The 24,685-nt window shown below is 39.6% G+C and overlaps 1 protein-coding gene across 1 annotated transcript in view; it reads right to left on the bottom strand.

Moving 5' to 3' along the window:
• The window catches only part of LOC144495724 (uncharacterized), a 37,508-nt gene extending 13,121 nt beyond the window's left edge, over positions 1-24,387 (bottom strand). Inside the window, exons 1-7 of the mRNA XM_078216078.1 lie at positions 24,152-24,387; positions 17,358-19,932; positions 10,845-10,950; positions 9,972-10,041; positions 7,939-8,062; positions 6,956-7,087; positions 880-969 (exon numbers count right to left, since the gene is read on the bottom strand). Of these exons, the coding sequence (XP_078072204.1) occupies positions 880-969; positions 6,956-7,087; positions 7,939-8,062; positions 9,972-10,041; positions 10,845-10,950; positions 17,358-19,932; positions 24,152-24,195 (3,141 nt within the window). The 5' untranslated portion in view covers positions 24,196-24,387. The remainder of the gene's footprint in view (positions 1-879; positions 970-6,955; positions 7,088-7,938; positions 8,063-9,971; positions 10,042-10,844; positions 10,951-17,357; positions 19,933-24,151) is intronic.
• Between the last annotated feature and the right edge of the window lie 298 nt (positions 24,388-24,685).

The following is a 24,685-nucleotide window of genomic DNA, read 5'->3' as shown; positions in this document are numbered from 1 at the left end:
GTTTAGACACATCTTGAAAGTCACAAAGTTTTCAAGATCCATAGGCAAAAAAAAGGAAAAACAACACCAAAGCTAGAAACCAGAAAATAAAACAGAAAATGCTGGGAATACACTGCAGGTTAATCAGCAGTTGAGTAATAAAGGCAGGTGGGTCTCAAATAAGTGGTTTTATGAAAATATTGCATTCATATTCTGTGTACCTCAGGCACTTTGTTTGTAAAACACAATCAATATCAAGCTCAATTCTTTCAAATGTCTGATTATTGGTGAGAGCTTAAGTAACAAAAAATATACCCCAGTCAGCATTTTAAAAGTCTGAGGTCCTATCTGACCTCTTAGGTATACGCAAAAGATAACATGGCACTATTTTCAAGAGCATCAACATCACAAAAGCCAGAATATCTGCTCATTATCACACAGTCGTTTATGAGAGATTGATGTAACAAATGGTACTATGCTTTCTACACTACAACAGTGACTACACTTCAAAAAGTACTTAATTGGCTGTGGTCATGAAAGGCATTATATAAATGCAAATCTTCCTTGGCTTACTTTCAGCAGTTTGAATACAAGATTTAATGTAGCGCAGCCAAGAATTCTCTCAGCTTATTATTCAACTTAATCCAACTTTGTACAGTTTATAGGATTTGTGTTGTGACGGGGTACAAAATCTCTCAACAGAAGCTTAACGACAATGTTTTAAGATGGAACAAATCATGTTTTATAAGTTATTTTATGAGATTCCTGAAGTCTTGCTGAATATAAGCAGTCTGAAGTCTTGCTCAATTTAAGAAGCACTTCTACAGAATGTTTTCCTTATAAAGCGCACCAAATTATATAAACAACGCAGAATTAAATGTTGTAAAGATAAAAAGCTACCTTTTTTAGAGCATATTTTGGATCATCAGGAAGAACCATTATTATTTTACCATCAGGATATTCACCTAAAATTCTCTCCTTCTTCCAGCCCTGGTTAAAAAATCAGTTTAAAAAGGTAAATTTAAAAATCACCTCTTGGCACACAGATAAAAATAGAGTATTTGAACAAATTGTGAAACATCTAGTCATATAGCCAGTTGATGAACCAGTGTTAAACACAGAGGGCTTAAAGATGGAGGTCCTAACTGGCATGATGTATTTATTCAAGTTGAGGCATTAGGGTCAATACAGGGGCTGGGGGAAAACAAAACACCAAACTACAAGGGCAGTCCTACAACATTCAATGATTGTATCCAATATATTTGCATTTTTGCGACTGAAACTAAACAGGAATTAGTCTTCTCAGTAGAAATTACAATTTAAGTAGAAATTATAATTTAAAAAGAACAAATCTTTCAGATTTCAAGTGCATATTATCTCCAGTGTTGGGATCTTTTAAACACAAAAGGTTTCAAGAGGAAACAGTTGCGCAGTGTGCTGTGAGACACTGCAAGGTGTTGATGAACGTGACTGAAATCTGCTTCACCTCCTATTCATATGCTTGTCATGCTGAAAGGATGTTGCTTTCTTTTGCAAGAGAAAGGGAAGAGAGAAAAAAAGACGAGTATGCAGCAGTTCACTCATGCTGGAATACACCATTAAGGAATAGCAGCATGCCATCGCTAGAAGGGAAGGGTGTCATATGATCGAATCTCAGTTTCACTTGGGCCTGGGAGCAGGCACAACACAAATGTTCTGCTGCTGACATCTTCAAGTTTTCTATCCACCAAAGGGTTAACTACAGATATGACAGGCTGAACAGCCTTGGGTTGTGCTACACGGCATGATGCAACCCTTGACAATTTGGTCAGATCGCAACAAAGTCAAAGCGTCAGAGTGTTGCAAATGCAGCGTGTCAACAAAAAAGCACAGAGACAGGCTCACAAAGAACTGGTAGGCAGACATATCCCTCAATGAGCTTGCACACCATAGCCTGTCAATTCAGTGAATGGGTTACTGTGTCAGGAAGAACAACAGCGTTAGCTCAGTCTGGAAAGGCAAGTGACCATCATGTGGGCCAGGTCAATAGCAAATGAGAGAGAATAAAAACAAAACAAACAAAGCTGTAATAAAAATTAGGCCAGAGAAGGTTGTGATTTTAAAGGGTGGGTTCAGCAATTGCTGAACAATAGACTGAATAAAACATGGAGGAATGTCAAAAGAATAGTGTCAAAACATTCACAACTTGGACACAGCTGATCTACCATCTGAATTCAAAAAGTGGTTCAGGTGTGATTGATTCAGGTGTCCCCGAACCAGACAGGCAATAAAGATGCACCTAGCAATTGGGAATGAAGGTCTAAACAGGCGGAACACATCAGGATTAACAGAACAAGAGCTGAAAGGTCCCCAAAAGATATGGACTACATTGGAAGACTGCTTCAGAATCAGGTTAAACTTTGTATTCATCAACTAGAGTTCACGTCCTTTTGACAACAGCCTACAGAATCCATAGGCCACACAGTCAGCTGATGCAAAGAAAAGGGCACATTCTGCGATTTTTTCCAGAGCGAGCAGACAGAATTGTTGAGTTGGTGATCATCGCCATTCCCATGGAAGCATTCCAGAACCATCTGCTAGAAAAGCCCAAAACGTATGGCATCGATGAACTACTCAAGGATGGATGCATGTATGAAGCAATTCTCACAGGTAGACAAAGCTTACAACTCCTAAACACAACCCCAAATGCACTCACTACAACACCCAAACCTAGCAAGAACATATGCAAGGTATGGCTTTCTGCATCAACCAAAGAAATGCCTAGCTTTCCACCAATTCTGCAAAACATATAGCAGAAAGAGATATTAGCAGCAGCAGTGAACTAGAGCAAGACTGATGCAGCTACAAGGAGCCATGTACTGATCCAAACAAGCCGTACTCAATGGCTACCTTTAAGCAATAAGAACGACCATCTGGTATCCCGTCAGAAGCATGTACAAGGTGATTGACAAATCAGACAATGACGAGACAAAGAATGGTGAACATGTTTCACAGTCAATCGTGTGTAAAACACAGATTTCATCACACTGTGCAAAGTATTTGCCAAGATCAGAATTATCTGCCTCAAAAAATTGGTAACTATTCATTCTTGGCCAAGATTTTGATTTGATTTGTCACATGTATTAGTATACAGTGAAAAGTATTATTTCTTGCGTGCTATACAGGAAAAGCATATCATACATAGAGAAGGAGGAGAGTGCAGAATGTAGTGTTACAGTCATAGTTAGGATATAGAGAAAGATCAACTTAATACGAGGTAGGTCCATTCAAAAGTCTGATGGCAGCAGAGAATAAGCTGTTCTTAAGTTGGGTGGTACGTGTCCTCAGACTTTTGTATCTTCTTCCTGATGGAAGAGAGAATGCCAGGGTATGTGAGGTCCTTGATTATATTGGCTGCTTTTCCGAGGCAGCGGAAAGTGTAGACAGTGTCAATGGATGGGAGGCTGGTTTGCCTGATGGACTGGGCTTTGTTCACGACCCTTTGTAGTTTCTTCCGGTCTTGGACAGAGCAGGAGTCATACCAAGCTGCGATACGACCAGAAAGGATGCTTTCTATGGTGCATCTGTAAAAGTTGGAGAGAGTCGTAGCGGACAGTGATAGTGGAGTCAGACACTTTAGGAACATTTAAGCGGTTATTGGATAGGCACATGGAGCACACCAGGATGATAGGGAGTGGGATAGCTTGATCTTGGTTTCAGATAAAGCTCGGCACAACATCGTGGGCTGAAGGGCCTGTTCTGTGCTGTACTGTTCTATGTTCTATGCCAAATTTCCTTAGCCTCCTGAGAAAGTAGCAATGGTGGGCTTTCTTTAACTATAACACTGGCATGAAGGAACCAGGACAAGTTTTTGGTGATCTGGACACCTAGAAACGTGGAGCTCTTGACCATTTCCACTTCGTCCCCACTGAGGTAGACAGGGGCATGTCCTCCACTACGCTTCCTGAAGTCGATGACTATCTCCTTCGACTGACACAGGGACAAGTGCCAACATGCTACCTCTGAATTCTAATAAATACGTATCCACAGACAAGGAAGGCCTTGACCAAACCCATTACTGTGAGGCTTACAGCATACAATGGGTTACTAATTGCATGTGCAGAATCCATAGTCCTGGAGTGCAAGTACAATTAATCTTTCTGGGTGTCACAGATGTTTTACATCGTAAAAACTAAAGGCCCAGTGATTGTTGGTCTACCAGCATACTATGACCTCACACTAGTCACAATCCATGGAATTAGTCAGACATCATAGGGCAGATCAACCTCAGTTCATGACCTAACATTGAAATATTTAGAATGTTTTGACAAAATTGGCAATTTTAAGTAAGCTACAACAATGTACTTGCAGGAGAATGCAAGTCTGTCAACCGATCTCCCAAGTAAGTGCAGTACCCACAAACAAGACAAATCAAAGGCCGAACTAGACAAAAGGGAGAAAGGTGGAATCATTAGAAAAGTACAAGAGCACAAACTGGTACAGCTCACTTGCATGTCATAAAGAAAGATGCATCAGTGAAAATATGCCTCGATCCACAACGTAGCTTTGAATTGTTGTCCCTACAAAATACCAACATTAGAAGAGTTAAATTAGAGATTTGCAGGTGTAAAATTCTTCTCGAAGCTTGATGCCAAGAATGGTTACTGGTCAGCATATCTCATGGAGAAGTCCCAAGAGCTTACTACTTTGCGTATCCCATTGTTTTCAATTACTTATTTTCAGGCCATCAGCCAGGATCTCCTTCAAGCTCACATGAACATGCAGTGTCCAGGATGAATCTGTATCATTTATGACATTGGCACTGAAGGAAGAACAAAGCAACAGCATAACCATAATCTGCACTCATTGATGCAAGTGGCATGTAATAAAGGATTGGTGTTCAACAGTTTGAAATGTGCCAATGTGCAGCAGGTCAATTTCTTTGGTTCTATTTATTCCAGTGCTGACAAGCATCCAGATTCAAGTTTAAAAAAAACAGGATATGAAGGCCATGCCAACTCAAGATAAGGATTATCTTCCAAGATGTCTAGGTCTCTAATTTCTTGTCTCCATAGATTCTCAATTTTGCTCAAAAATCTTCATTGAATCACAGGAAAGAAAATCCTCTCTCAACCATTCCCTTGGCAAAGACCATCAATACCTCATCAGAACCCTAAAACAGTCACTAGCAGCAGTACTGACAATTTTACGATACTCGGAAGACAACTACCCTGGAATAGATACCTTACAAAGGTCTAGGAGCATGTATACTACAAAAAAGGCAGCTGATTGCATTTGCTTCAAAATCTCTGTTTACAATGCAATCCAACTACTCCAACATCGAGTGCGAAACATTAGCTTTAGTATTTGGAATCATGCATTTTCATACCCATCAATCTGGAAAAACATTTGTGGTCGAGATCGCCCACAAACCATTGGAAATAATTTGGCAAAAAACACTGACCAGTGTATTGCCAAGACCACAACCTTTCCTGGTAAATGGAAGTGAAAATGGAAGATATATTGTTAGATCTACAAGTTGACCTCATTGAAGTTGATGCTCTCCAAATTGATCTGGTACATTGCCAGCATCTATGAGAAGAAACAGCGAAAGATTCCACATTACAGAAACTGTGGAAAACCATCACAGAAGGATGGCCTGATTCAATTCAGCTTGTCCATAAACACGAGATTATTTTGGCTTTACAAGGTTAAGCTAGGCATCCCTCAGAGAGCAGTTTTTAAAGGCAGCATACCGGAATCTTTGCAACCTGATGTTCTTCAGCAACTTTATCATTCACAAATGGACACAGACCGGACAAGAAGACTCAAAAGAGACAGTCCATTGGCCAGGTATGAACAGTGACATTGAAAAAGTTGTTTGACAGCACAGAACTTGAGTATTGCTGAAAAAAAGACATGTCAAAGCTTTTGTCTTGCACTCAAATGTCCTATGAAATCATTACACAAAGGTGCAATGGTGAGCCGTAAACGAGGACAAATCAGATCCATTCCAGCTCCTCAACCACCGTACAGTCTTATTGCATCTAAGATAACCAGGAATACAACCAGGAACAATATTCAAGAATAACAATCCTACACATCACCATGAGCAATTAAAGAAACTGACATAAGGTTACCATTACAAGAGCTGGGCATATCAGCAGATTACCTTTATGCTTTAGACACTCAAGACTCATCAGTTCTATATCTAGTGGTAACTAAACATGAACCTGCATTGTAAATAGCCTTATTTCTTTGAAAGGGATGGTGGGGGAAGGGGGAGTATCTTTAAAAAGAAAAAGGGAATGTTGCAATATGACTTTAAAAGATAGCAGCATGCCATCATTAGAAGGGATGTAAATCATGAGATCCACACTCAGTTTCACTTTGGCCTGTTGGCAGGACACAACCCACACAGCTCTGCTGCTGCTTCTTCATATGTTCTTATGTGCCTGGTCTAAATACATAAATGCACGTGTCTACCCAATCCCTTAAGGGTGATTGGTGCTTTTATAGCATTATAAAAACATGACAGCTCAGAGAATGTAATCCAGCAGTTAGCTAATGAGCTGTACCAGTGGGGCTTTGAGATTGCATGGATCACACTCTCCACTAAAGTGGAAACACAACCACAACACCCTGAATAATGATTTAAAGTAACTTGGTAATGGGGAGGGCAAAAAAAAAGTGCTAATTGGAGGTTTTATTTTTTTAAAAATCACATGCTCGTTTTAAAAAATATTTCTCACACATATATATATTATATATATAAAATATTAAAAATCACACCGTCAGCTACAAGTCTTCACTCAATCTATCCTGTTACAGCTGCAGCGATCATCACTTTACATCAAGGTATGTTTCTGAATGGCAAACTGAGAAGTAACATAACTACAATCCATTTCATTATTAGAGGTTAACTCTACACCATTTAGACAACTAAACATCATTTGATATGCAAAAATCTTTGGACCACAAGGCACTACTGGCTTACCACATATTTTACAGCACTAATAAAACGTTTGTGAAACTGAAAGTGCTGGGCTTCATCTTCTGGAATAGAAGCTGCGTACAACATTCCACATGTAGTGCAAGAAATGGCTCCAATCCTTTTCTGTCCAGCATCCTGCGAAGATATATATACACACTTATTTATATACACCTTTAGTTCAATTTTGCATCCACAGTTCCATTTAATTTTATATTATTTCGACATTGCAACAGTGACTACATTTCAAAAGTGCCCAATTGGCTACAAGTCCTGAGGTTATGAAAGGCACTGAATAAATGCAAGTCTGTCTTTCTTTTCATGCACTGAAAGTAACATGTTAAAAAGTGTTATCCCAGTTTTCATCTTCCCATTTGTCTCATTCTACATTGACACCAGGCCATTTCTTACAAAACATATTTCACAAATTACCTTACTCCCAAATCTACTTTTCCCCCCAATCATTAGAGAAAAGAAACCTAGATTTGTGCAATTTAGTGCAAAAAGTCTGTTTGCACAAAATTATGGAACACATCAGCTCTTCTGAATGAGATAACTGACCTCTTACCAAGTTAATTTCCATCTGTGAAAGTCATGGCTCCAGATGTAAAGAGAAGTCTTTGGTCGATTCCTTTAACTTTGTTATTGTTTTAAGCCAGACTGGTTACTGATTTGGATCCAACTAAAAATGCAACTTAAGCACCAGCGTATTCAGTTAAGCTAAGTCCAGTTCTGATACAGTCCAATCTGAAGTATCAAGTTACAGGCAAGTAGTTGGAGCCACTCCAAATGCACCACTGTATAAACTACATAATGGTTGCAAGTTGAGTAGAGACTGGAAGTAAGATAGTGGTTGGAGAAACAATTCACACGTTGAGCGAAAGAATGTTTCAAAAGTAAAAAGTTAACATGTTTAAGAACAGACCCACTCAAAAACAGAGCTTATAAAAGGCAATGGTTTATTGTATTTGATTTGGGTCTACACTTACACTGTTTGGTTGTGGAAGCCCACTTCCTTCTGCATTGGTAATTGGTTTGATTTCTTTCTGGACAGAAGGTTCAGCTGGATCTCCAGTGTTTTTCGCTATGGTTGGCTGATTAGACAAAGATACACTTTGAAAGAATAAAAGATGACATAGTTTGAGAAATTGCTCTTGTTTTTTTAACAAACAATCAGATCTAACATTTACATTTATACAGGAAAAATTACTAGAACTACTAGAAATACAGTATTTACATTTAAATGTGCTTTGATTCTATTCCACAGCTACTGGCAAGGGATCTAATTATGAATAAAGGGCAGAAAAACCTAATTATAGTTACAATCCTACATTTAATAATGCTTTCAAATCAAGCTACGCACATTCAGCTAGATCTGCCTTCTCTCAACAGTGTGAGATGACATGGAACATTGATAAACCCTTCTGGAAATTGACACTTGTAATTAAGCAACCCAGAGGATGCACGGCTTAAGTAATAAATCAAGAGCACAGAGATGAGGGGTGACAATAGAACAGCAGTCCAGTTTTATTTTATAAAACTTCTTGATTACCACTTCTGATTCCAAATAAATCCATTCAAGTGTTCAACCAGATAAATTAATGTGATACTGTGTCGTAACTGTATACACTGATGACAGGGGGACAAGTGACAATTTTAGATAAATTTTCCTCAAATGAAATGAAGTAGCGTAAGCATGCAATTACTGGGGAAATGGAAGCTGCTTAGTTCAAAAAAGATGACGGGAGTCTGGTTGTCTGTAAGAACTAGGCAAGATGTGGAAATTTAAAGAGCTTGTTCTGAATGAATACTGAACTGCATGCAGTTGGAGCATCAGCAGTTACTCTGAACCCAAGCATAGTGACTAACTGCTCTTTACCATGGTTATAATAATTTCCATGAATTATGTTAATTGATCAGAACTGATAGACAGGGGTGACTTCAAAGCTTGTACTGAATAATGACTACAATAAACCCATGGTCTTCAATTCTGGCAAATGAAATCATTCATAGTACATTTCATCTACATAAACAGGACTATTCCTTTTGAAAGACTGGGGACACTTTCTAGTTTTACTATGTGCCTACAACACACAAAAAAAATTAATTTGATCCAACTGGCCAATGCCAATGTTTCTGCTCTATATAATCCTTTATCTTTTCAGTATTTTGCTGTTTCGTACTGTTGGATGTTTAGGATTTTGCCTCCAAATATTTTCTGGGAATAGCTTTTAGTCACTCCCATAAGCAATCGGAATGTCTTAAATGTAGGGTTGTGCCTGGGATAATGATCCAATAATAATTATATCATAGTCCATGCTTCTTTGAACTAAGAAAACACCCAACTGGATAAGGCCAGATACAAATCTATTAACTGTGCACTCATTCAAATAAGATTATGACCAGATTTACTTAACTCAATGGATATAACTTGCCATTAACTAGTAAGGTGTGGTGCAACATTCCCAACAGTTGGCTTTATTAGTGTTGACAACTGCTTGGCACCCTTACTTAATTTTAAGCATCTCAGATGAAAAGTAGTTCAATCCAGCAAAAGAACAACAAAAATCCCAAATCATGAAAAGTGTTGTTTCCATGGTTTATTCCACATTTCAATAAACACGTAGTTTTAACTTATTTGGGCTAGCAATATGCTACTTTCACCTTCAAAAGGTGACAAGAAAATTTGAGACACTTCAAGCATACCTTGGAATTTGAACTCTGAAGGAAACAATCTTTCAAGTTGACAGATAGCAAATGAAGTTAAAAAAGTACAATATCCAGAGTATTACTGAACTAACGACATTCTGAGTTGAGTGCTCCTACTAAGCCAAGGCTAATACTTCATAATAAGTAACCACAATTTAGTAGTTAGCAGCATGTCCTGTGTGTACAATTACTTCATCCTGCTGTACCAGTTACAATGCCAAATGGTTCAATAAGCAGTTATCCATAATATTCATTTATTCAAATTGTTCAGGGAATGGTTTTCTCATGACTATTCAAAAACCATGACAAATACCTTTCATTAACCATCTTCGATGAATCTGGATTACTGAAGAGAGTCCGCACAGTTTCCTTCAGTAATGATCCTATAATGTTATTTAATAAAGAAAAAACATATTTGAACTAAACAGAACTTCTAATGAAACAAAAATTAGCCCTGAAGGTAAAATATAATTATACACAGTATGGGTATTAAAGTTTAACAGTTCATGTCAAAATTACTCCTAAAATTGTTTTCAAATGGCCTGCTCAAATTAAGGATTGTGGCAGGGAAGCAGAAATGGCAGTTACTTTGATTAAACTACCAGGTGTGAAAGGTCTATGCAGCTCATGCACGTGTTTTTTTGGAGAGTTGGTCGGTGGAGTCACAGTGAGAAGAGAGATGTTTTGGCAGTAACACAAATAATCTCACTGGTGGAAGATAGGGGTGGCGCTGTTGATTAGGAAAGAATTTGAATTCAACCCATCTGATGGGCCAAAAAAAAATCTTTGCCGTCCGAAATGGTATTGCGTGAAATGAGTGCAGTAAATTCCAATTCAATTTCTATAGATTGACATTCACAGTACACACAGACTAACATTAACTGCCAAGCTCACTCAGATATGACTGGCGTGGAAATGAAAAGATAATACAGGTGGAGTAGGCACCTTTTCTGAGATGGACATTGGGCATCTAATGACACTTTTTCTAATTTAGGAGTTTGGTGACAAAGCTTTTTTTTTAAAAAAAGGTTTTAAGTCAAAAATGCATTACTTTCACACAAAAGCAAGTCAGCATATTAAAAAAAAACTGGGTTTTCTTGTCACATCCATTTTTTAAAAAACCAAGTTAGCTTCATAATCCATACATTTCCTGGCATTGCCGAAAGCATAATTTGTTCTACCATACCTTCTGACTCAATTTCCAATTGCTTCTTAACTGTTTTCAGCGGTAACACTGTACACCCTTTTTCTGGACTACATTCAGGGCTGGACTCCAAATGTAATGTAAAACTCTGAAGAAAACACAAATCTCTTTCAGGTGGACTGATAGCAAATGAAGAAAAATAAAAACAATTATGCAAATCTAACTTTACCCATTTAGCAATGCTTTAATGCAGTGTATAATTTTAGAACAAGATATACAACACAAAATCAAGTGTTTTTAAATAATGTAACCATCTGATAATGTCAGTCAAGGAAATATACTGGTTGTACTCCAGTGCCAATACACATGGGTGCTCTAGAGTTTGGGACACATTCCACCAGGAGGGAGAGATTTCTGCTTGTGTTTGCCGCGGGCAAAAATACTGGCACCAGTGGAAAATCTCAAGGCCGTGGGAACAAGGAATCTCAGTGGGATCATCTCTGATTCTTCCCGCCCCTGCTGGAAATTAACATACACTTAAAGAGCTTAGAATCATAGAATCCCTAGAATGCAGAAGGAGGCCATTCAGCGACTTCATCAAGTCTACACTGACCACAATCCCACCCAGGCCCTATTCCCGTAACCCCACATATTCATCCTGCTAATCCCCTGACACTAGGATCAATTTAACCTGGTCAATCAACCTAACCCGCACATCTTTGGACTGTGGGAGGAAACTGAAGCACCCGGAGGAAACCCATACAGGCATGGGGAGAACGTGCAAACTCCGCACAGTGTCCCGAAGCCGGGTCCCTAGTGCTGCGAGATAGCAGTGCTAACCACTGCGCCACCATGCTGCCCCCAGCATATATTCCTCACGCCGGCGAGGTTTACAACAGGAATTTAAAAATGTGAAGGAGCCAAGGGGAACCTGCCAGGGATGCAAAATTAAGTACAGACCTGGTGTTCGTGGGATAGGGATTAGTTTGCCCAGTGCTTGTCCAGGGGAGGGGGGTTCACAGCGGAGGAAGAATATTGTTTTAACCCAAGGGGCTCTGATCTGCATTTAAACAATACTCGTCCGTCCTCCGCGATGGACCCCGCCAGCATGATAGCAAAACCACACCCCCAGATTTTCTGTGCACAGAGAATTTGGAGGGAAAACTTGGCTGTATAGCTGCGTGCCGGTTTTCTCACCTCAGTTAGTGCTCTGTGCAGAGTGCAAAAGTTCCATCCTATATTTAAGTTGCAACGGCGAACATGTGTTTAAACAATGCTGTTCTGTTCGGGCCACGGCTCAACTACACTACAGTAATCTAAATAGGCATGCTGCTGTTACTTGGAAGTGTTTTGCCAAAAAGTCTTGTAAGTCTAATATTCCACCCTAGGGAAGAGATTTTTTCAAATTCATTCATGGCCCGCATTATTACCCATCCCTAATTACCCTTGAGCTTAGCAGGTTGAGTATATCCACAGAGGTTAGAAGAAACAAAAGACCATACAATCATTAAAATTGCTAATTTAAAAAAAAATACATAAATATGACACTGAGATAGTCACAAAAGAGGCACAGATTTTAAACATTGATACAGGACATTTTGAAATGAGACAAATTCATGCAATGGCCTTCAACTATCATTTATCCAGTCTGAGATGGTAGTGAAAGTACCTTCATTCCACTAGCTGTATTAATTTATAGCAGTTTAACTCCAGCTCCTTGTGGACATAAAGTAACAGAACTGCATTTGCCAAATTCACTAAGAGGCCTCGAATATGTTATCAAGGAATGCCACTGAAACAAATAACCTAAAGTTCAAGATATATTGGCTGAGTTTCTTGAAAACAAATAAAATTACATGGTATAAATTGGTGCAGTTAATGAAAAAGGAAAACTTCATGTCCTTGATATTTTTCATATACCCAAGTCTCTATGCCTGCAATAAGCAAAATAATTTTGCAAGTGCTAAACAGATTAAAGATAGGGTTAAAAATAATATAGAATGATTGATTGCCTAACAAAAATCAAATATGGAAAATACCATGTTGTAATTTTATCCATCCGGCAGATTAAAAAAAAAAATTGTTTTATGGGATGAAAGCGCACTGGCGAGGTGCTTACCTCATTCTTGCTTACCCCTAATTGTCCTCGAATAGGTGGTGGTGAGCTGTCTTCTTGAACCACTGCAGTTCATGTGGTGACAGCTAAGAGTCAGATAAAAGGACTGAGTTTCTTCTCGTTTTGTACCCTTGTACAAAATTACATGAGAGATTTGCAGAAATGGTCCCTTCTGCACTAGGATTTCAAACATTCAGCCAGGCACAAAAATGGGAAATTTTAAGGGTACGTGCAAGGTAGAAAAGTAATGACAGGAGCTACACAAGTGACCAAAGCTGAATTCTTCAATTTACAAGTGGGTAATGTCCCAGCTGCATGTTACAAAAAGGCTGATCCACGCATAATTGCTGATGGCCCACAGCAGCTCATGACACATGTGCAGCTAATTTCACCTTAAATCAATTAGATGTCAGAACTTCAGTGGAATGCATTTCATATTTAAGCCAATTTAAAATATCAGTAATGCTGCCCCCTTAATAATCCAAGCATAATACATATTTAATGCAAAAACAAGGAGAATGAGTTGAAAAAAATTTAATCAAAATCAAACTTAGTATGTGGTGATGAATGGCGTAGTGGGATTCTGTGTGACAAACTGAAGAGTATAAAATTATAACTTGACCATAACTTAGGTTAACATTACATCAAGAGTTACAGCCCAGGGAGATAGTGATGTATGGTTCCAGCAAGATGAAGGAATCTCAAGTAGCAGATACCTACTTGGACAAGCACATCTGCAAGACATGTTGCCACCTGAAGCTTCTGAGCTCATGTCCGCATGAAATTTTAAAGTTTCTAGAGCAAGAATTTGTTAGGAAGTAGAGAGATTGAGAACTCGCATTTGGTGAAAGTAGAGGTGATTACTCACAGCACAGGTAAAGCAGAGAGGAACGCATTCCAGCACATTCTCTCCAACATGTTTGAAGCACTGGTTTCCTATAGGGAAGACTAGAACCCTAGCCAGGACCATCAAATACATTGCAGCACCACCAAAAACAAAATAACTCAAGGGGAATAGGAATGCACTTATGTGAGACTTGATAGAGAGATGGGTACTAGCTTTTGCAGTCTAATCAGAGCTCTTCAATGTTTTGTTGCCTTGTGATTGCTATGTTAAGAAACATTCTAGCAAAACGTCTGATGTCTTGCAAAAGGGGTTTAGGATGTAGGTTTAGGAGCAGAACTCGTCTTCTAAAAGCACCTGTTACAAAGTTAATTCCAGATTACTTCCACTGCTGTTTGCTAAAATAGGGGACATTAGTGAGTTCAACTCATAACTTAAAAGGAATCTTGTTAGGAGTGTTTCAATTTTTGACCAGTTCTCAAAAGCTACTCTGCAATGATGGGCTACATTTGAACAGGCAGGAAGCTAATGTACTGCACTGGAAAATAGGATTAAAAACAAGTGAAGTGAAGAAGAGTAAATGGAATAAAGCAGGGAAGTTAAATTGGCGACTTTCAAGGAAGGAAAATAGTTAAAGCTTGGACAAAAAGGGAAAACCCAATAGCTCCAAATATGAGCAAAATGATAAAATGTGAAACACCTACACGGAGAAAACAAATCAACACCTTTGATTTCAGAAAGAAGATTCAGGAATTCTTTGAGATGATATATGATGGATGGGTGAAAAGCAGGGTGTGCGAGAACATGGACTGTCAGAAAAGCTTTTACAATATTACAGAGAACACTCCTGAAGATTAATAGGTATAGAATTAGCAAAAGACAGAACATTGAACTAAAAGGTTACAAGAGAGGGGTTAAGCAATTTCTCAGGGGTAGGTAAAAGTCAGTTCAGTGTTAGACAGGGTTCTATTTTGGGACAGCTTCTATTCATTTTGTACATCCATGAATTAGACATATGATCAAAGAGAAGGCTGCCCAAATTTGCAGATGATGCTAAAATAGAAGGCACTGCACACTACTGAGCTCTACAGGAAATTACAAAGGATCATTGGCGAGATGGTGGAATGGGGAAATAAGTGGCAAACGGAATGCAGTGCAAGAATTGGTACAGTCATGGTAACAGTAATAATTACTTTCGAGTGAGGGAATGATTGAATGCTATGGAAGAACAGAGAAATTTGGGAATCTGGTTTACTATATCTCAAAAGGTGGCAACTTGAGCAAATAAGATAACATAAAATTTAATGGAATATTGTGCCAGATTTTAGTCAGCAGTGAACCAACAACCCTAACTGTTCATTGGACTTTCTATACGGCACTTGAATTAGCTGAGATTAAAAACTTATTTCGATTCACTGGGAGCTGTGCGAACAAGCAAAGAGCCATGCATCGTCTTAAACCAATCAGGTTGAAGAAGTCTAAACAAGACACAGCATCTGAACTGATGCCAAATTCATGCCAAAATATGTACAGAAAGCAAATAAACTAATTTGACAGGGGTGTGAGGACCAGGATCTATCAGATAACAATAACAAGGTGCATAAAATATTGGGAAAGATGGATAGCACTAGGGTAGAGAACAGTAAGTTAATAGGTGGAGTCAGAGTAAAGAAGAAAGTAAGAGTCTAAATCAGGGTTACTGACCATGTATGTGGATGCAGTAAATAAAATTGCTATGTGGAAATATGATGTTGTGGTATAACAGAGACCTGACTCAACAAAGGACAGAACTGGGTGTTAAATCTTCCTGGACACAAGGTGCTCAGGAATGATAGGAATCCATTTGGCTTGAGTGAAGAAAAAAAAAAGTGCAATTACATTACTTGGTCTAGTCTAAAATCACCCAATAGTACGAGAGTTATAGAGGAACAAATCTGCAAGGAAATTACACAGCCTTAGAATAAAAGGGAGTCACTTTAGAACAGAGATGAGGAGAAATTTCTTCAGCCAGAGAGTGGTGGGTCTGTGGAATTCATTGCCACAGAGGGCTGTGGAGGCCGAGACGTTGAGCGTCTTCAAGACAGAAATTGATAAATTCTTGATTTCTCGAGGAATTAAGGGCTATGGGGAGAGAGCGGGTAAATGGAGTTGAAATCAACCATGATTGAATGGTGGAGTGGACTCGATGGGCCGAATGGCCTTACTTCCGCTCCTATGTCTTATGGTCTTATGGTCTTATGGAAGTGAATAAATCCTAGAGTACTTAAAATGGTCAACATAGATATGGAATTGGCTGAATGGCAGGAAAAGAGAATGTAGTAGTTCATGGATGTCTATTGGAAGGTTTGTAGTGGAGTTCCCCAGGGATCAAGATTGGGATCCTTGCTATTCCTGATATATATTCATGTCCTAGACCTTATTGTACAGGGCACAATTTCAAAATTTGCTGATGATACAAAATTCGAAAGCACTGCGAACCATATAGCATAGAACGTCAAGAGGATGGAGACAAGTTGGTGGAATGGGCAAACAGGTGGCAGATGAAGTTCAGTGCAGAGAAATGTGCAGTGATCCATGTTGGTAGAAAGAACATGGAGATAGTAGAATATAGGGGTACAATTCTGAAGGGGTGCAGGAGCAGAGGGATCTGGGTGTACATGTACATAAGTCATTGAAGGTGGCAGGGCAGATTGAGGGAGTGGTTAATAAAGCAGAGGGTATCCTAGAAATTAGTTGGGGCATAGTGTGCAAGAGCAAGGAGGTTATGTTGAACTTGCGTAAGTCACCAGTTCAGCCTCAGAGTATTGTGCTTAGTTCTGGGCCCCACACTCTTAAGAGTAAAAGCTGAGACGAGAGGAGAAACTATGAAAAAATTGAAAACAAGAGGGCACGAATTTCAAATAACTGGTTAAAGAAGCAATTGTGATACAAGGAAAACAGTTTTCACACTGAGTGGTTAGGTACCACGAAAAGTTCATCCATGATTTTATTGAATGGCGGAGCAGGCTCGAGGGGTCAGATGGCATGCTCCTAGCTCTTATGTCTGCAATGCACTGCCTGAGTGAATGGAGGCAAGTTCAATTGGAGAATTAAAGAGGAAACTAGACTGTTACTTGAAAAGGATGTGCAGGATTATGGGGAGACGGTAGGAGAATGGAACTAGGTGAGTTGCTCGGAGAGCTGCTGTAGACAGGATAAACCAAATGGCTGCCTCCTGCACTATAACAATTCTGTGATTCTGAGATTAATATTTAAATAAAAGTCTTATCATTTAAATCTTCAATGATAATCAAAATCTGAAGAAACGAAACTCAACACTTGTTTAAAAATAAATAAATTCTCAGTATTCTATAGTTCCAGAGTCCAGAGGGTTGATCTAAGGAATGGGTCACTGGTGTAAGTAATTGAAAGAGAGATCATGCCAACATCGAATAATAAGTTAGATCAGTGGCTGAAGGAGAAAATAGGACTGTCTGGAAGCTGTCACAGACAGGCTTCTGTGACTTAATTTAACTAAATTGTATGTTTGTATTTGTAAGCTCTGCTATACCATGTTATCAAAACAAGTATACATTTAATTGAAATACAAAAATACCTCATCAGCTTCAGATTCAGTTTCCATTTTTGTCATCTCTGCCTCGTCCTCTTTGCTGTCAAATGATTTTACTAGTTTTATTTCTTCAGGTGCACTGTTTTCAGATGACTTTTGATCGTTATTGGTGGATTTCCCAACTTCAATTTGAGAAGCAACAGCTTTCGATTTCTGTTGCGCACATGTGATATTTTTTTCTTTGGTCTGGACAGGCACCCCATTTGGCAGCTGTGTTTTCTCTACCTTCCTAATTGTTCGAACTACTACTTGTGAAACTGCTTGCCTAACCTGCAAATTTCTAAACTTGTTGTGGGTGGAATTGATGGTAGTTAGTTTTTTCTGATCAGTTTTAATTTGCCTAATTCTAGTCCAACTGTTTCCTCCTTTTTGTAAACCATACCTTGTAGTTACGTACTTATGATGTTCAATTAGTTTACGTTTTGCACATTTTTGTCCTGAAAACTGGAATCTGTTTAGGCTGGAATAAATTGGCTTTGTCCGCTTTGTTTTCTCAACATGTTCAGGCATTATGGCTTCTGGTTCTTTTTGGATATTTTCATCTTCTATCTTTGCAGGCTCTTTTTTCACTGAAAGGTCAAGAGTGTCAGAAGCTATCTCTTCTGCAATTTCTTCACACAGCTCAAGAATACTTTGACGCTTACACTTGGCATTATCATCGGTTTGCAGACATGGCATCTCCATTCCTGCTTTTGGACTGGAAATTGCATTATTAGCTTTATGAATAGTTTCTCGAAACTGTTTTGAACTTTGCTGGTGCTCTTTCACAAAATTATTTAACTTTTTCTTATTTTGTGGAGCATTATTCAGAGCTTTATTTTGTTTCTTTGCAGTAGGTGATTTCACTCCACTTTTTCCTTTAATAGCTTTGATATTGCAATTTGTTGTAGTGACCAGTTTTGGATCCTGACCGTTCAATTTTTTAACATTTCTTTGTAATATTGCATGCGAAGTACCTCTTCTGATTTTTGTTTCAGAATGGCCCTGTGAAACTGGCTTACTGGATTTAGATTTTGCTTGAGGAGCTCCTGAAGCTGCTAAAGTCTTTTCAATAGGAGTATTTTCGGCTTTCTCCAGGTCAGCTTTTCTTTCAGCTGCAATACCTGCTTCTGTCTCTATGATATTTGAAATTCTTTCTTTGGGAGCTGTAACTTTTGCTGCCAAAGCTTTCCTCCCAAGTTTACCATCGACTTTTGTTCCTGCAGCTTTGGAAGTCTTCTCTTTTGGAGTTTTTATAACTTTTGCCTGCTTAGTTCTTCCAAGCTTACTTGCTACTTTAATTAGTTTTTGCATAGGTGAACTATTTTCAAGAGTTTGGGGACATAAATCACTTAGTGCCCTTTTTCTCTGTTTCCTTGGATTGGGCAACATGCTGGGCTTGCCAACGGTGGAAGAGGATGATTTTGCTGATAAACAGTTCAGGTCGAGTCTCTGAGATGACCTAGTCGATCTTTGATTGGGTATCTGCTTAGCCATGGATCTTAACTTGGGTGTTACTACATGTTGAGTATTTTCTTTTGCATGCTTTTGACCAGATCTAGTTTGAGGTCTTACGGCATTAGTCTCAAGATTATCCTTACCTGTAAGGTGATTCAGTGAAGATTTTAACCTCAGCGTCTTTTTTTGTTGAAGCTTCTTTGCAGATTTTGTGCTAGTTTGTGTTTTCACAGAAATTTTCTTAGAAGAAACTTTATTTACTGGAATTTTAATAGCTTTATGTGAGGTCATCTGTCTAGTACGATTACTCTTGCGTGTCACAGATTTAACTGCTTTTTTGACAGTCTGCTTCTTCGAGTTCCGAGAAGTTACTGGCAAAGACTTTACATCTTTCTTTACAGGTTTCATTTTGGATGCAATCTTTGCAGACTTCAGCTGCGCTTTCACATTTTTCTTACTTGGATGTGATTTGTTTACTGTAGCTCTTACAGAATTTCCAACAGCTTGAAGAGATTTTGTTTTAGATGATTTACTTGTCTTTTGTGGAACTTTTTTCTGAGAATAAACTTTTGAGGATGTTTTTAAAGGAAGTTTTTTAAAGGTGACCTCTTTGGAAAGACGAAGATTTTTTTGTGCAAGTCGTGACTGTGAAGTTCTATTACTCTGGTGGAGTAACTTCTGTGAAATCTTCGCTGGCATTGGTTTACATACAGTTTTGGTGATCTTTTGTTTTTTTGTGGTTTTCCTTTCAGGCAGCACTTTGCAAGATCGCCTCTTTGATTTTGGAGGAACTACAATTTTCGCCTGATGGGAAGACTTCAATAATGCACCTTTTTTAAGTAAAGGTTTTGTTGATTTCTTCTTCAAAGGAGCCACTCTTTCATTTTTTTTAAGGATCATCTTTGTGGCTTTTCCCTTGCGTTTTGCAGTTTTTTTTGATGACCTGTTCACTTTTACAGTTCCTCTAAGCAACTTTGATGCTTCTTTTTTAGTGGACACCCGATGTGACTGAACAACTGACTGTTTTGTGAACCCTCTAAGTTGAGGTGATGTCTTTTTCTCCAAACGTTGTTTTTTGGTTGAAGGTCCACCTCTTGCTGAGCCACGTTGTTGCTGGGATGACCTATTAGACAAATTATGATTATTAGTTGGCAGTGTTTTTTTTCAATTATTCTAGTGTAAAATAAAACTGAGGAATATATTCAATTATGACAAACAAAATAGATAAGAGTTACTTAAGACACCAAGATGTAACCATCTTCCAAATCAGACTTTTACAGTACATTTTTAAGGATCTATGGGGATGGTGTTGGGGGAAGGAAGAGGGCAGAAACCTTTAACTCTTTCCTTTGAATGTGCTTGCACAGAATATGAGCTGGCTACTTGCTATCATCACCTCTGCTTCTTTGCAATTTTTCATGAGAATATAGTTGCTTATAATGGTGTAATTAAGAGAAAAAAACATGTGGAGGATTTACTGCAAACATGAAATATCTAGAAGTGGACTAAATAAGAGAATTAAACTAAAGATTCTCAAATCGGGTCAATAATGATACAAGACAGTTGTGCCTTAAAATGTCTCCTTTAACTGGAGGTAAAACTCCAGCATAACCCCAGCTCAGGGAAATGCCTGTGTGGTGTGGTTGCCATGGGGGTGAAAATCAAAGAGAAACCTACTGAAATTACGTGATACTTTTCACATCTGTACACAATTCCTCAATAAGGGACAGCTGCTCTGGGAGATAGGCAGAAAAGAAAGAGAAAGCAGCTACTGCAGGATGATTGTGAAAATTGGTTTTCTAATTGAAAGGAAGGTGATAGAACCAAAAGGATTGGGAGATTTAAAGGGTAAGAAGTCGCTGAGGTAGGCCTTTCTGGTGGAAGTAGGATCTGGAGGACTCCACCTGAGTGAGATAATTTTTAAAGGGCACTGGAAGTTGTGACCTAGTGCGACAGGGATAAAAGTGAGCCTGCTCTAGAGCTGGGAGTAACACTGGCCTTGTTCTTTTAACGCTACACATCTGCCAGAGAAATGGTGCACACAAAATGACATATCCCAATTGCATCAATTAGTTAATACAAATGTGCCTTTTCTTTAGTTTGGTACATTAGTTGTTTGAGCTATATTAATTTTAATTTTTCTTAAAATGTGACTCTTGTCTTTCGGTTATTTCCATTAGTTATTCGGGAAATTAATTTCTTCTTAAAAGTCTCTACAGGATCATAATAATTACATTGCATTGGGCGGCATAGTGGTTAGGGATTCAGGAGGTGCTTGTAGCCTGCTTGTCCACAAAGAATGGTTATTTAGCTGAAATGGTTCAATTCCCGGCTTGGGTCACTGTCTGTGCGGAGTCTGCACGCTCTCCCCGTGTCTGCGTGGGGTTTTCTCCAGGTCCCCCAGTTTCCTCCCACATGTCGGAAAGACGTGCTGGTTAGGTGCATTGGCCGTGCTAAATTCTCCCTCCCTAGGGGATTTTCAAAGTAACTTCACTGCAGCGTTAATATAAGCCTACTTGTGGCACTAGTAAATAAACTTTAAACTGCAGTATATTAAAAGAAAACATGAGACGTGCACCAGGTTCACTATGATAAAAGGCCCTGGTTGTAATGCACAAATTATACTAAAATTTGGCATTACTGTCGGAAACTTGAAACTATACCACTGGCAGACGTTCAGTTTAACATGACAGACAGAATTCAGAGATTTGGCACTGAAAGCCAAGGCATGATCTCACACCAGCAATGCACAGTAAACTATTTTGAAATCTTTTGAAGTTAATCACCCTTCCCAAGTTTACATACGATATCATGTAATATTGCAATAATGGAAAAAGAGCTACATTAACCTTCCCACCCACATTTCTCCCCTCCTTTCCTGAAGGCTACGCCTCAAGGGACAAAGTAGTAACCAGCCATTTCATCTAAATAACCATTCTTTGTGGACAAGCAGGCTACAAGCACCTCCTGAATCCCTATGCTGTTGCTGCTTGGCATTCACACATGCATATTTTCCATGATTAAATATCAATCACAAATGTAACCAAACGCAAAGAGAAAACAGAAGAAACCGGCATCTAAAATGAAAAGGTAATCCAAATTCTCCTACAGATCTATAAATAATAAAAGGATGGTAAAAGGACAAATGGGGCCAATGAGAAACTAAAAATGGATGAACGCATGGAGGTAGAGTACTGAAGTACTAAATGAATACTTTGCATCCATCTTTACCAAGAAAGCAGATGCCGTCAAAATCATAAGTGAACGAGGATGTAGTGGAGATATTGGACAGGCAAAATTGACAGGGTAGATATTGGAAAGGCTGATGTTGATAAGACATCAGGACCAGATCGGCTGCATCTGAAGATCCTAAGGCAAATGAGGCTGAAAATTGCAGAGCCTCTGGTCATAACTTTCCAATTCTTCATAGATTCAGGGACAGTGGCAGAGGACTTATCATCCTTATTTAAAAAGATGGTACAAGGGTACATCCAGGCTAAAAACAGGCCAGCCAATTTAATCTCAGTGGTGGGAAAGTTTTTAGAAACAAATTATTTAATAAGGTATAAAGAGGTCAGTCAATAAAGGTGTACATGGACCTACCAAAGCTATTTGATAAAGCGCATGCAATAGGTTTGCCAGCAAATCTAAAGCCCATGGAATAAAACAGGCAATGGCAGCAGGGATAGTTGGACAGAGTGTAACAGTGAATGTTTGTTTTTCAGACTGGGGAAAGTATAGTGGCATGCCTCAAGTATCAGGTAGTAGGACTGCCTCTTTTCTTGATCTATATTAATGATTTAAACTTTTAAGGGCAATTTCAAAATTTGCAGGATAGAACGTGAAGTTAAGTGAGGGATATAGAGGGCATAGATAGGCTGGTGGAATGAGCAGACAGATGAATTTTAATGCAAAAAAAGTGAGAAATGGCATATTTTGGTAGAAAGAACAAGGAAATAAATGGATCAATTCTAAGGGAGTGCAGGAGCAAGGCTTGCAGATGGGAGGGCAGATTGAGAAACCAGTTAATTAGGTAAACGTGATCCTGGGCTGTACAAGATTTGGGACAAATACAAAAGCAAGGAATTTATAATGAATCTTTATTAAAAATACTGATTGTGGCTTGAGTGTTATGTCCACCATACTTTAGGTGTGTTCACATGAGATTTGTAGAAAATATTTACAAGGTTTCTGGGGTGAAATACTTCAGTTTTATAGTGTTAAGTCTTTGGCTCCCCCAGGTAGAAATAATCACACTTCAGACTCAAAATGCTAGAGCTTCAGTGTATTTCTTGCATATCTGTAGGACTGGTGGACTAACAGACTGAAACATTGCTACTCAGAATACGACTGCAGTGCAGCACTCAATGTGGCACCTTGGGATATATTATTTCTAAAGTAATATTTGACTCAAAACGTTAACTCTATTTCTCTCTCTACAGATGCTTCCAGGACTGAGTATCATCAACATTATCTGTTCTCAAAACACACAGATGCATGGGAAGAGGCTAAGCTGTTCTCCAAAAAGAGACGGTTGAATGATTTGATAAAGGTGTTCAAAATAATGGGGAACTGGTTGAAGTGGGCCCAACCGAGTTGTTCTCAGAACAGCTGGCATACTGCCCTGTTCTATGCTGTAATCATGTTATGATGTCTATAGTCCTTCCTCATAGTTCCTTAAACCGATATTGCATCCACCCATGGCTCTTTATCCCACCTGTAACCAGGAATTTTGAGATGCCTTTCCTGTCCTTTAAGCCACGATTCGTGATTGGGATGCAAATTTAAAATTGGTTAAAAGGTCAATCAGCCACCTTCCTCCCCTGTTATCGGAATTCCAGGGCTTCACAAAATCTCGCTATGTTTAAGAGATGTGCGTAGAAAATTTCAACAAACCGACTGAATAACAGGTTTTAACAATATCTACGGCACCCACTTTTCATCCGCTAACACCCCAAAAAAATGGGAGGACCAAATCTTTTCTGGGTTGCAAATAAGTCTCGCTCACACCAGACGATGCAATGGATTTTAAGTGGGGAATGCCAAGTTAACAGGGAGGCGCTGCTGCGGGTTAAATAGTGAGGACGGAAGCGGAAACTGACCGCAACATGGCGGCGCCGGTTCGCAGCCCCTCACCGGCCGGGAAAGCAGAGCTGCCGCCAGGCCGCACCAACACCAGCTGCTGCAAACCACAGGCCTGTTATCCACTGAACTGGCAAGGTGCGAACACCGAACGACCTCCTCCCCTCACAGCCTCCCCCCCGCGGCCCAGCTCTGAGCCTGGGCTCTCGCTTTGTTCCCCGGCCGCCCGAACCGCCTCACTCTCTTGCCGGGTCACTCACCCAGGCTCCGCGCTCGAGGCCGCTTTCCGTTTCTGTGCTGCCATTCTCCGGACGATGACAAGCAGAACTCTGCGCACGGCGTCGGAATGAGGTCTGGGGTTTCTCCTTCCAGCATCAACCTGTCACATCCCTGCCCGCAGGGCCTGACCCCCGGGATCGCGGCCTCCAGCTCCGGGCCGGAGACATGACGCCTGCTGCTGGGCCGCCACCGCGCATGCGCCACCCCGATCGCGCCTGCGCAGTGGGCAGGCGGCGCTCTGGGCCACGTGACTGGAGCTGCCCCGCTGCACGTGGCGGCAGTTGGTGCTAACTGGGTGTGGCGATGGAGAGGGGAGAGGAGCAATGTGCTGGAGGACAAAGAGGCAAATTGAGGGAGGACAGCAGCAATGTGCTGGAGGACAAAGAGGCAAAGAAAATATTGGAATGAAAACTGAAAATGATTGGATTTATTGTCAGATGTATTTGGATGCAGTGAAAAGTATCGTCTCTTGCGCGCTATACAGACAAAACATACTGTTCATAAACTACATAGGG

Source organism: Mustelus asterias, chromosome 7 (genome assembly GCF_964213995.1).
Source record: "Mustelus asterias chromosome 7, sMusAst1.hap1.1, whole genome shotgun sequence".
NCBI classification, from domain to species: domain Eukaryota; kingdom Metazoa; phylum Chordata; class Chondrichthyes; order Carcharhiniformes; family Triakidae; genus Mustelus; species Mustelus asterias.
Note: the sequence above shows the minus strand (reverse complement) of the source record. Positions and strands in the feature narration are given on the sequence as shown.